General features: G+C 53.6%; 1 protein-coding gene across 1 annotated transcript in view; it reads left to right on the plus strand.

Moving 5' to 3' along the window:
* Positions 1-5,586: 5,586 nt before the first annotated feature.
* The window catches only part of LOC105568205 (hemicentin-1), a 35,831-nt gene continuing 29,754 nt past the window's right edge, over positions 5,587-11,663 (plus strand). Inside the window, exon 1 of the mRNA XM_012023674.1 lies at positions 5,587-5,798. Within this exon, the coding sequence (XP_011879064.1) occupies positions 5,726-5,798 (73 nt within the window). The 5' untranslated portion in view covers positions 5,587-5,725. The remainder of the gene's footprint in view (positions 5,799-11,663) is intronic.

The following is an 11,663-nucleotide window of genomic DNA, read 5'->3' on the forward strand; positions in this document are numbered from 1 at the left end:
GAGAGAGAGAGAGAGAGAGAGAGAGACAAAGAGAGAAAGAGAGGCATTAAGACGGCCGAGAGGATTCGGGCGGGCCGGTCAGGTAGGCGAAGGGCAGGTGAGTATCCCGGAGGTTGTACGGGGGCGTCAACGCCCGTGTTTTCGACGAAATAGCAATTTCCGCGGCGCGGAGAATAGCGTCCGTCGGCCGCTATCTCGGGGCCCACCTCCGTAGGACCAAATTACACGTCCTTTGTTCGCCGTAAGATAAATAAGAACTCGTTTGTAAGCTGAAAAGATTAAACCCCGCCGCGGACTGGCGGCGATCAACCGAGGGAGTGACGACGACACGCGGCGCTTCACGAACTACGACCCTAATAAACGCGGCGTTACGTAATAAACGCGTCCCCCGCATTCCACGGGTGTGCATTCCTCTAGGTACGTGGCGCGGCGTAAAATGGGATTGTCGTGTCGGCGGCTGCGTGCCGTGAGCCCGGGCCGTTTCGAACGTTTTCGACAGCACGGCGGGATCTGCGCGCGCGCGCGAAAGTGCATTGTTTTATCATAATACCGTTGTTGTCTGCGGCGCGATGAAGCGGCATTTTTATCGCCGCCGCATCCCCGCCATTATTCGCCCATTAAGACTGTTCCGACACGCTCCGAAACTGATCGGATCGAAGTTGAATTTACATGATCGCGACCACTGGCAACTGGGCCAACGTGATCGACATTCTATGATGAGCCAATGCGCGCGGCCAATGCAAAATACAGTTTTAATCTCCGCGACGGTTTATCATTTACCAACGGCGAGACCCCCCAGTGCATCAAACGCTAATTTATGCTATCGCGCACGTCCGAATTCCGCGGCTACAATCGACAACGAAATAAGCTGCAATACAAACACGATGCATATATACGTGCTTTGTGTACGAGTGTGTGCGCGCGTGTGTGTGTGTGTATACGAAGAACCCATTTGGTCGGGCCCTCCCCCACCGCGCCTCGGTGTTGGCGCTATCTTTCCTCCGAATTGCGAATCTATGCAAATCATACCAGTGGAGTCTTCCATAAAGAGACGCTTTTATTTAAAAGGGGGGAAAAAAGCGGGAGATTAATGCATAGAATCGGCAAACGAGCCACGGACTGTATTTATAAAGCTCTCTTTCGAGTTCCGCGATACACCTATCGCGCCGGAATTGCGACGGGGCACGCAAAAATGCTAACTACGCACGGCGGTAATATCGGAATATCGCCGTTTCACCGCATCGATACATATTTTAAAGTCGGCGCTCGCGCTATTTTGCGGATATATCGAAATAAGCTCCGCGCGTGAAAAAAGAAAAACATTACTCGTCTCTGGAAGCGAAAGAGAGAGAGAGAGAGGCAACTCTACCAGAGACAAAATCGACGATTCGAGTAGAATTTCTTTTCGAGGGAACACCTTGCGGATCGGACGGATTTCCGAGAGCCGCGAATTTGCGAACGACAGGGCGCAGCTTATCGGAACGTCGGCCGTGTTATTACGGGCGCGATCCCTTAAAAACCCCTCGAGTCGGGGTGCAGCCGCGCGCCGTATGCGCTCGCTCGCTCGCTCGCTCGCGGCAGGTTCTCTCCGCCTCGCGAGATGGTACAGACGGTCGGCCGAAAATGCTTGGTGGTCCCTCGAGTGGAGCCCGCGGGAGAAAGAACCACCTGCCGTAGGGATCGGTGGGGGCAAACTGCCGTCGTGCACCTCTACCCTCGTCCCCGTCGCCCCTACCCCCTTCTCGCTCCTGCGCCCTCGACCTCGCGCGAGAGATGGGGGCCCAACGTTCACCGACACCCTTCTGTCCCTTCCGCCCCTCCGCGCGGCTCCCCCACCATTTAACCGCCGCCGCCGCCGCCGCCGCCGCCGACAGGGTTGGCTCGTGCTGCGTCGATGCCCAGGGCACGAGGCGGATGGGGCTTCTCGCCTGGAGTCGGTTTCGCGTGTAAGAGACGAGAGGAGTTTGCTCAAGATTCGTATCGACTGCCGCGAGATCACAGGTTGAAAATATTTACACGACTTCGACGAGATATTTCGAGGGCGAGCGTAGGATTGCGTACAGCTCGCGCGTAACTAGAAAAATGGGAGAGATGTGCGATCGGGCGAGGTGAGGCGATTAAAGTTACTTTAATTACGCGTTCCTGGATTCCAACGGTTTTTCCTTGGAGAATAATCTCGCGCATAATGTGAAATCAGTCGGTAGGAATATTAATACTATTATAATTTATTTGTAATAGCATTAATGCAATGCAATTATACAGCATTAATGAATATAATTGTAGTGTAATATTGATTGCAACGGCGCGGAGAGAGGGCGGCAGAAAATGCGGGAGACAAAGGGAAAACGTCAGATAAATATATCGGCGGAGCGGAGGGGAGAGCGTTCGAAAAGCTCGTATTTAAGTACGGCCAGAAGGTGGGTCTATTACCCTTATGTCGCGCAACTCCGTACGCGTATTAAGCAAAATTGGCCGGAGCGTCTATTACGTAATTAAAATAATTAAACTCGTTCAGTCCGGACGCAACCGTATGGGTGCCGATTAGCGGACTTAAATTAGAGAATTATGTAAACGAAATTACCTCCTGCCAAAATTAGCGTGTCCGAATGTAGACGTCGTTATTGCCAGCGCGTTACGTATTTCATTCATCGCGCGCAATTTTCCGCGGTGCTTACGCCAAACGATATTTTTAATCGGCGGCGTCTCTATTAAAGCTCCGTCGTATTAAACGTCGACCCGCCGTGTACAGCGGTTTGGCCTTCCTTTTATTTAATAGAGATTCGTCCGGATTGCTTGCATATTGATGCATGCATTGATTGTTAATTGAGCGGAATTAAATTATAATGGCATTAACGTTCCTATCGAGGTAGGATAAATTTATATTGCACAGAGTGCAGCGTTCCATAAAAGGAAATTGCTAAATTCAATCAATTAATTGTTATACTTTGACGTCCGGTGGTAAGCTATGGCTTTTCCCGTTTCTGTAAAATACGCGGCGCGCTGCGTCATTTTACAATCCCCCGGGTATCCCATTGGGCCTCTCCGAGAAACGTTTCGTCTCGTCCCCGCGAAACGTAGCCCCGGTCGTGGTGGGTTTACAAAAATTTACCGCCTTCATTAAATTCCAGCGTCGTTTCAAGATGACGAAACGCAACGCATCCCCTCTCCCCCCCCCTCCCCTCTCTCTCTCTCTTGATAGCCAGAATGTACTATTAACCAGCGAGTTGAAGCAGTTCCTAGTGTCACCCAAGTACTTCACTCGCCGGCGCGTATCTCAAGAGGGGCCATGCTCTGAGGAAAAGAGGACAGTGTTGGCAACCCATTTTGGGGCCCATTATTAGTAGTCGAATTATTTGAATTCTTCGTAGCACAATCTTTTACGAATTTTACCCCGCGTAACTAAAAATTAGCTGTTCTATCTATATCCAAGATTTTTAAGTAATACTAATCAATGCTCTCAATTAGTTCCGTCGATATTCAGTAAGGCAAAGACAATTTTCACTCAAGAGGCACTAACCGAAACGTTAAGTTTTTTTAAATAAAATAATTGTTTTTGTTAAATAAGAAATCCAATTTTCGTCGCTGTGAAAATTACATCTTACAATTAGTAAACATTTTATAGAATTAAAATACAAGTTTTTTTAATTTAAAATGATCTATCCTTTGATATTTAATATATTCTTAAATTAAAGCAATGCATGTTTTAATTAATTAGTTTTTAAATTTTAGTTAGTATAAGCTATTAGGAGCCACCTAATGAATAATTTTCTTGAGTAAAGTAATATTTTTTTTTATTAAGATGTTTTTTTTTATCAGTGTAGTCGAATTATTTGGATTCTCCGTAAGACACTCTAATCCTTTACGAATTTTACCCCGCGTAACGAATAATCGCAATTAGCTATTCTATCTATATCCAAGATTGTAAAGTAAAGTAAAGTAATACTAATCAATGCTCTCAATTAGTTCTGTCGATATTCAGTAACGCAAAGACAATTTTCACTCAAGAGGCACTAATCGAAACGTTAAGTTGCTTAACTACAAAAAGGAACGGTCACAATTTTTCCCAGAGTGGAGCGTCACGAACAATCCAAATAATCCGACTACTAATTGTGGGCCCTAAAATGGGTTGCCAACCGTTTTTTTCCCCCAGAGTGCATGCGCGGCGAGGACCGCGTTTCCCGGGACTCTTATTTAGAACCGCTTTGCGTCTCGCGATTAAACGCCGCGATTAAAACGCCGCGAAGTGCTAAATAACAACGGGGGGGCCTCGGAGCCGAGGCGCTCGCGACAGAGGAACGTCCACTCGTAATTTCCGCTTTCCTGGCAGAATCGGTCGAAATTGCCGGTCGAATCGCGCGGGCCCTGCGCGCGCGCGCGCGGGGCGAGCGGCTTCTCTCCGCTCTTCACGGACGAGCCACGAATTAGCGCCTCTCGCACCTGCGGGCGTGCATCCGGCTCTGGCCGGTTACCACCACCGCCTCCGCCGACGCCGTTGCAACTCCGCCGCCACGGACGGTTGTAGTACGACGCGGCACACTGTGCGTGGCGGCACGAGTGATCCGTAGAGAGGGGGGCGACCGAAGATCCCTGAGGTGGGGGTAGCAAAAGGCGCGATGAGATCACAGGCTCAGTTGCCGTGCGACTGTCGAGGGGCGCACTAGCGGTGTCGACGGTTCCCCAGTTTGAGCTGCTCGCGGGGCTTATACCCTCGTCTCCCGTCGACGGAGACCCGCGGGGCGGACAGGCTCGATCGGTTCGGCTCGCCGGCGGAGGTCCGCGGACGGATTAGGAAAGAAAAAAAAAGAAAAAACACGGAGGAGGGAAGAGCGCAATTCCGTCCGACGGGGGAACCATCTTCGGCGGGGCGCGCGGCGGAGGAAGAGGAGCGGCGGCAGAGGCGGCGGCGCGAGGAGAGGAGGACACCCGATTTAAATCTCCGACCGCAGAAAGCCATTAATACCGTCAGGTGCACGCGCCGGGTCCACGCATACGCGCGCGGCGAGAGAAAGAGAGGCATCCGCCGCCACCGGCCCCCTCCCCCGTGCGGGAATGGAGTTTCACCCCCGTGCGCGCAGTTGAGCGATGATCGCGCGCGAATCGGCCGCGAGGAGCGCGTCGCCGTGTCTATCGTCCGACGCACCGTCGGGTCGCCGCAGCAGCTGCAGCAGCGTCAACGCTGGCGTGAGACCGCCGGTCGCGTCGCGGACGACTGACCACGGCTCCGGATCGCGGTAGCGACCGACGACGAGCAGCAGCGCCGACGTAAGGGCCGCGCGTGAGAAAGGGAGCGCGCGCGGAGAACTCGACGTGGGTGAAGAAACGATGCGGCGTGCCGCGCCTCCGCCTCCGCCGTCAGCGTCGCCGGCGCGACACTCTCGCGACGAACGTCACTCGGGTGTGCGTGCGTGCGGTGCCGCGGGGTGCCTGTGAGGAGGAGGAGGTGGTGGTGGAGGAGGTGGTGGAGGGATAAATAAAGAAATACACGTACGTGATATATCATTGACAGGTGGTGCGTTTGTTGCGCCGATCGCCGGCCGTTGTGTTTTTTTCGTTCTTTCCTTTCGTGTACGCGCGCACCCCCATCCCCCCCCTGAGTGCGCGGGCCAGCGGCGAGGAGAAGAAAAACACAGTGTGAAATTACTATCCCCCCGTGTGCTAGCGCGCGCGCGTGTGTGAAGTTGCTCTCCTCCGCGAACTCCGCCTCTCGCTCACCCCCGGGATAGCCATGGATAGAAAGCAGAGGATCGTCAGCCACCGCACGCGGGTCGCGATAATGAACCTATTGCTGCTCTGCACCGGTGAGTACCCGACGCCCGCGTGTACCGCGGGGGAAAGGTGGGGGAGGAGGGAGAGACTCCTAACGAAGGCGCGCTATGATTAAAAACTAATTCCGTTCGAAACACGCGCGCGCGCGGGACGGCGGTTAATTAATGAACGATTCAGGCATCGCGCGACCCGCGCGGCTCTCCGGCTGCGGCACGGCCGCGAACGTCGTCGCCTCCCGTATAAATATCGGATAAATTGATGATTCCGCGCGGCGCAACACGTTTCGCGGGGCGCGCGGGATCGAGGGAACGCGAAACCGGATTCGCGCGGACGTTGCGTGGGCCGCGCGGCGCGACCGGGAGGGAAAGTCCGACGATGCCTCGTCGCGCCGGGATGCCCGGTGCACCCTCCGGACGCGTTTCATCTCGGGTTGCTTTGAGCGAAATGCTATATATCGCTGAAATGCTCTTATTGTTAGACGGATCGCGTGACTCTTCGGCTCGTTTGATACGCGCGCGCGGAGAACGGATTGGAGAGGATAAAAGGAGGACGAGGGATGAGCCAAAATCGGCGAAACAAAACGCACGATGGTACATTAAACGCGAGGTAGCGTAAAAGTGGTACAAAAGTATTGCGCCGCTCTGCGCCGACTTTTGCATCGAGTGCGATTAATAAACGCTTAATATAAACGCCATTATGCGTTTATCGAGGGTGCGGTGAGGAGAATCAAAATTACTCAACGTAATTGATCGAGGTTTTCAACTCAATTACGGTGGACGAGTAATTTTAATTTTAATTTTTTTTACTCTCCGTTTGTTTTGCTCGCTCGGCGTCCCTCGTGTTGTTTTTATTGCTCAGCAAAGCCTGACCCGATATATTATTCTATACCTCTTTATTATTCGGCCGAAAGAGCTGAACTGTAGAAACAGTTTAATGCTGCCGAACCTCAATTTATAATGTACTCGTATAGTGCACTCATCGATGCAATCGCTAGACTCTTTTTCCTACACGATGGCGTTACTTGTATATTCTGATCGTGGCTGTTATAACACATGTTAATTTGCCGACATGATAAGCCTTTTTTTCAAATGTTGATTGTCATTGAGGACCACATGAGCTGGTCGAAACGTTTGACATAGTCAGCTTCAAATAAATAACATACAAAAGTCAACACTCAATATCTAGCGCCTGGCTCTTATTGCCCTCGCATTACGTCTATTAATTATCAATTTACAATATTAACTCTTTGAACTCGGACGCCCGCAGCGGGGAACAGTAGCTGCGTCGACAAGAAATGACACTGCGAGTCCCTCGGGATCGCGCGCATAATATATATATAAGTATATTTCGTCGTCAAAGCCGGGCTATTCTTTCCAGCTGTCAAAGCTGCAGCTCACGACAAAGGTCTGTTTTGCGTCTAACGGCCGACTCTTAGCGACGGCAACGAAACGATTAGCCTTCCTCGGGCCGGAACCGGCCACCGAAATTTCGCTCGAACCACCGAGTCATCTCGTCGCGCGTGCGGAGACGGGAATGAACGCGGCCGGGGGCCGCCGCGTTTTTTTAAAGCGCCCGAGGAAACGTCGATGGGCGCAGGTGGGGCGATCAGCGGCGCGAACTTGTAAGACCCGTGCCCGACGACGTCGCGCTTTCCGCGGAAATTACGGAAGACTCGGAGAATCACCGTCGGCCGCTGTTGCAAGCGGAATTACCGCCGGCCTCGCTCGCGCAATCGATGGCGACAAAAGCGAAGCGGCGGCGTAGACCGCGGCGCGACGGAACGAGCTGGATATAAAAATCATGAGAGCGTAGGGTTGCGAAGTGGCACGGAGTGTATCTCCTAATCGTTAACCGTCGTAGGGCCGGGGGGGCGGGGGGCGGAAGAAATCTGACGGCGCGCTATAACATCGGCGGCGGATCGATTAGGAAACGTACGGCGGCGACAGAAATATCGCCGGGGGCACAAAAGGACGCGCTTTTTGCGCGCGTTTTCTCCGCTTCTTGCCTCTCCGCGCGGCGCACGGATCGCAAGATCGACGTGAAATCGACGCTCTGGAAACTCTCGGCGCCGCGGGGCGAGAGACTCTCCCGAGATAATCTAGATCGCCCGGCGCACAAGAGCAACCTCATTCCGGCCGAATTGACGATCAAAGAAAGATCCCTCCCCCCCCCCCCCACTTCCCCCTCCGTCGACCGCCCCGACGAATTGTCGGGTATCCCGGCCGTGTTATAAAAGTAGATGGAAAAATTCGTAATCCAAGGACGAGCCGCCGCGGTCACGCTGCCGTTCTCCAGCGGCAGGTAGTTTCATGGAAGACTGCCTCGGAAACGCGCTACCAAGCAGCGCCAGCGTGACCGCGAGCCCCCGGTCTCCGTCGAGAACGACGCGGCCGGGAACAACAATAATCCGTCTTCGGCGACGTGGAATTAAAGACTTAATCGACGCGGCGGTTAATCGGTCGTCGTTAAAGGGACGAGGGGGCACTTTGCGTCCGGCAGCTCTCGCCAGTTTTCATTTTTCGTCCCCGCGGCTCGCGTAGACGACAGGTCTCGCGCGCGCGACTACCGGCGGGATTAAATGCCCGCGCTGATGAATCTTCGAAAACGTTGCCTTCCACCCGCGCCTCCATCGATATTACGCGGCGGCGCGTTAATGTTGCACCAACGTTCTTAACTCTCGGGCGTGTACCCTCGCTCCGCTGGGACCGCTAAGCTGCTTTCTCAGTCAGTTTCACTTTATTCGCGCTCGAGCGTACGCGATGAAGCCGCGACGCGTCGGCTACTCCGCGAGATTAAGCGCGAATTCCAATTAATTGTCACCGCGGTTGCCGATCAAAATTACGTATACATGTAAAAAAAGAGAGAGAGAGGAAACCCGGAAGGGGGAATCACGTCGAGTACACAGGATCCCGTTTACGGGTCCTGCGAGCGATTAAACGTTACGAGGGCGGGACGGAAAGTTTGCGCTCGCGAATACAACGCTCGTGGGTGCCAGAAATGCAGATGCACCTTTGCTGGTGCACCGATGTAAGACGGTGTTACACCAGATCGGCCCTTTGTGGCATGTCAAACGCGCGGGAATCTAAACAGCCGCCGGTTTCCGCTTTAATCGCTCTCTCTCGCTCGCTCTCTCTCTCTCTCGTTCTCTTGCGCGCGCGCGCCTCTCGCCTCTCGGCTCATCGTACGCGGTGGCTCGCAACGAGAAACTCGCAACGTTATAACGAGAAGGTGAGCGGAGAGGGGAAAGAGGTGATTTGCATACGCCCAAGGTTATCCAACCCGCGATAAACTCTTTTCCACCGCGTTCGGATCGCAGCACAACAGCCGCGGGCCCAAGACTCCGATTTGCGCGCTCGCAAAGTGCCTGGTCGAGTAAGCGCAAACAATCGGACTGCAGTCCCTTTTGCCACGGCCGGGCCACAGTTCGCGTGGGCGCACACAGGGCTTTAATTAGGGGAGGAAGGGGGAGAGGAGAGGCGCATAATTAGGTGCGGGGGCGTTGCAACGGAGCGCGGCGCAGTTACGGCCGATTACGTTGTTGCGGCGCGCTGCCGCCCGACAACAAAGATCGAGGGTAGCGGCGGATCGGCTCCTAAGGGCGGCTCGTCGGCCCTCGGAGGGTCGCATCGGCGCCGCCGCTCTCTAATGACGCCGCGTTTTCTAATCGTTGTTCCCCGCGCAAACGGCCACTTTCCACGAAGATCCGAAACGCGATTCGCAGACCCGCAACATTATCGCGCCGCGGAATTATCGGAAAGTAATTAACCGCTAATCGGCCGGCGTGGTAGCCGGGATTGGAAATCGCGACGCTCCTTCTTAACGCCGGCGATACATTTAACTGCCGGCCGCGGGGGCGGGCGTTGCGTTTCGAGTACGTTTACCTGCGTTTCGTCTGAAATACGATAGATGTAATCGCGTCGGTCACGCAGGCCGGTTTGCGCAGGAGAGTGTCTTCGGAATAACATCTGAGGCGCTTAAAAAGTAGCGCCCACAGAAAGAGAGAGAGAGAGGGAGAGGTGGAGCTTATCAGATAAACGTCTCGCCGAGCATTACGCTAGTTAATTAAGGGAAAAAAGCGGAGAGCTATTTGGTCGAAGACAGTCAGTTACCGGGGGATCGGCGGACATTTACGGGCGACAAGCGTTTATTTAGAGCAACGTGGCGCACCGAGTAATCGATAGACGTCTTTTGCGGGCGGACCTAATAAATTTCCTACTCTTATTGCCCGCCGAGCTTCTAAGCTGTCTGTCCACTCGATAAATTTCGACGACGCTTTCTGCAGCGCGCATTTCTTTAACGCGCGCGCGCGCGCGCGCGTGCTCGTCTCTCCCTGCAACGCAGGTGCGAGAGCGCCGCTGCCTCTCCGTTGTTGCATTACGAAAAGAAGATTACGAGCGTCTCGGTGTTAATGGCACACAGGAGGGTGCCGACGTACCGCTTCTCCTCGCGCGCTCGCGAAACATAAGCGATTAATGGCTTTTGTAAACGACCCCTTATTTCTTGTCGTCGCAGAAGTAACCCTGAGTTATGCTCGCCGCGAAAACGGCGCGGGGCGGCCGGATCAAAAATTATTCACTCCGGCGATCGCGCGCAACAGCCCCTTATTGCGCCTTATCTATCTTTATTTCCAATCCCCCCCCGCGAAGCGGTGAAGTGCCCGCGGGTAGGTATCGCTTTAATGGAATTTTAATTCGAAGATAATCTCCCGAGGAAGATTTTTTAAAACGGTGAATATAAAAATGAAAATTACGACGAATCGCGTCTCCCACTTTCTCTCTCTTCTTTTTTCATTACCCCCCCTCCATGTAGCGGTTTAAATTAATGGCTCTTCGGCTCTTCGGCTCTTCTAATTCGCACGTGGACTCGTAATGCGAGGAAGATGAACGGTCTCGCTCAATCAGGATTAGGAACGATAACCGAGGCGATATCGTTACCGATTAAGGAGCGTCGCGGGCGAAGGTACGATAGCCGGCGGCTATCGCTACGCGGATCTCGGTATTATTCATCATGGATTTTCGGTTGCTCACCGTCCGCTCTTTCGTATTACCGAAATTCCAGCGAGCGCGCCGCTCCGTGTACACCCAACCTCGCTTGATTCCGCGGCGCCGAGAGAGAGAGAGAGGTTCAAATATTTTTGCTGGCCGAGCGTAGCCCCGGCCACCGATACGGCCGGCCCGGTGCCGTTCCCCGTACCTCGAAACGGAGAAACGGCCGTTGGAATTAATTCTTTATATTACCGGACGGAAGAAAGGCAGGAAACGGAATGGCTGTCGGGGGCGAGAGCGCATTTGTCGGAGGCAAACGCGCACGCACGTACTGGGCATTATTTTGTCCGCGGCCGGGGCGGGCCGGGACTGTTGCGATGCGAAAAAAAAAGCAGAAGAAGAAGGAAGCGAAAGAGAGAAATATCCCGCGTATCCGACCCGTTTTCAAATCGTTTCCATTGGCGCATCGCGCCCGTGCACGCCGGGAGAAAACGGCCGGTAACTTCGGTAGGCGAGCGCAGTTTTTTCCAACTTTCACCGTACGTTTCGCGCGAGAGAAGATATCGCGGAGGTCGAACGCCGCGGGGTATCGAGTAGGCTATTCGGCATCTGCATTACTTGCCGCAGCCGGGAAAAAGCGCGGCTTTGTCATACGATGCGCGCGGAGCGCGCCGGGAAATCTCGCGTTCTCCCGCGCGCGTGCGGTCGAGGGGGTACTTAAAAAGATTGGATATTAAACCGAACTCTTTGTCGCGCGCGATAGCAAATTTTTTCGGAATTAAATTAAACGCGAGAACCGCAGGTATCCGCGTCCGCGTGAGGTACGCGGTGAATTCTTTAATATCTAAATTTTCGAGAGAAGGCCGTTTCTTCCCAATCATTCATCTGCCGGAATATTCTCTCCCTCTCTCT

Source organism: Vollenhovia emeryi, unplaced genomic scaffold (assembly GCF_000949405.1).
Source record: "Vollenhovia emeryi isolate VEMERY1.0 unplaced genomic scaffold, V.emery_V1.0 DF939131.1, whole genome shotgun sequence".
Classification (NCBI taxonomy): domain Eukaryota; kingdom Metazoa; phylum Arthropoda; class Insecta; order Hymenoptera; family Formicidae; genus Vollenhovia; species Vollenhovia emeryi.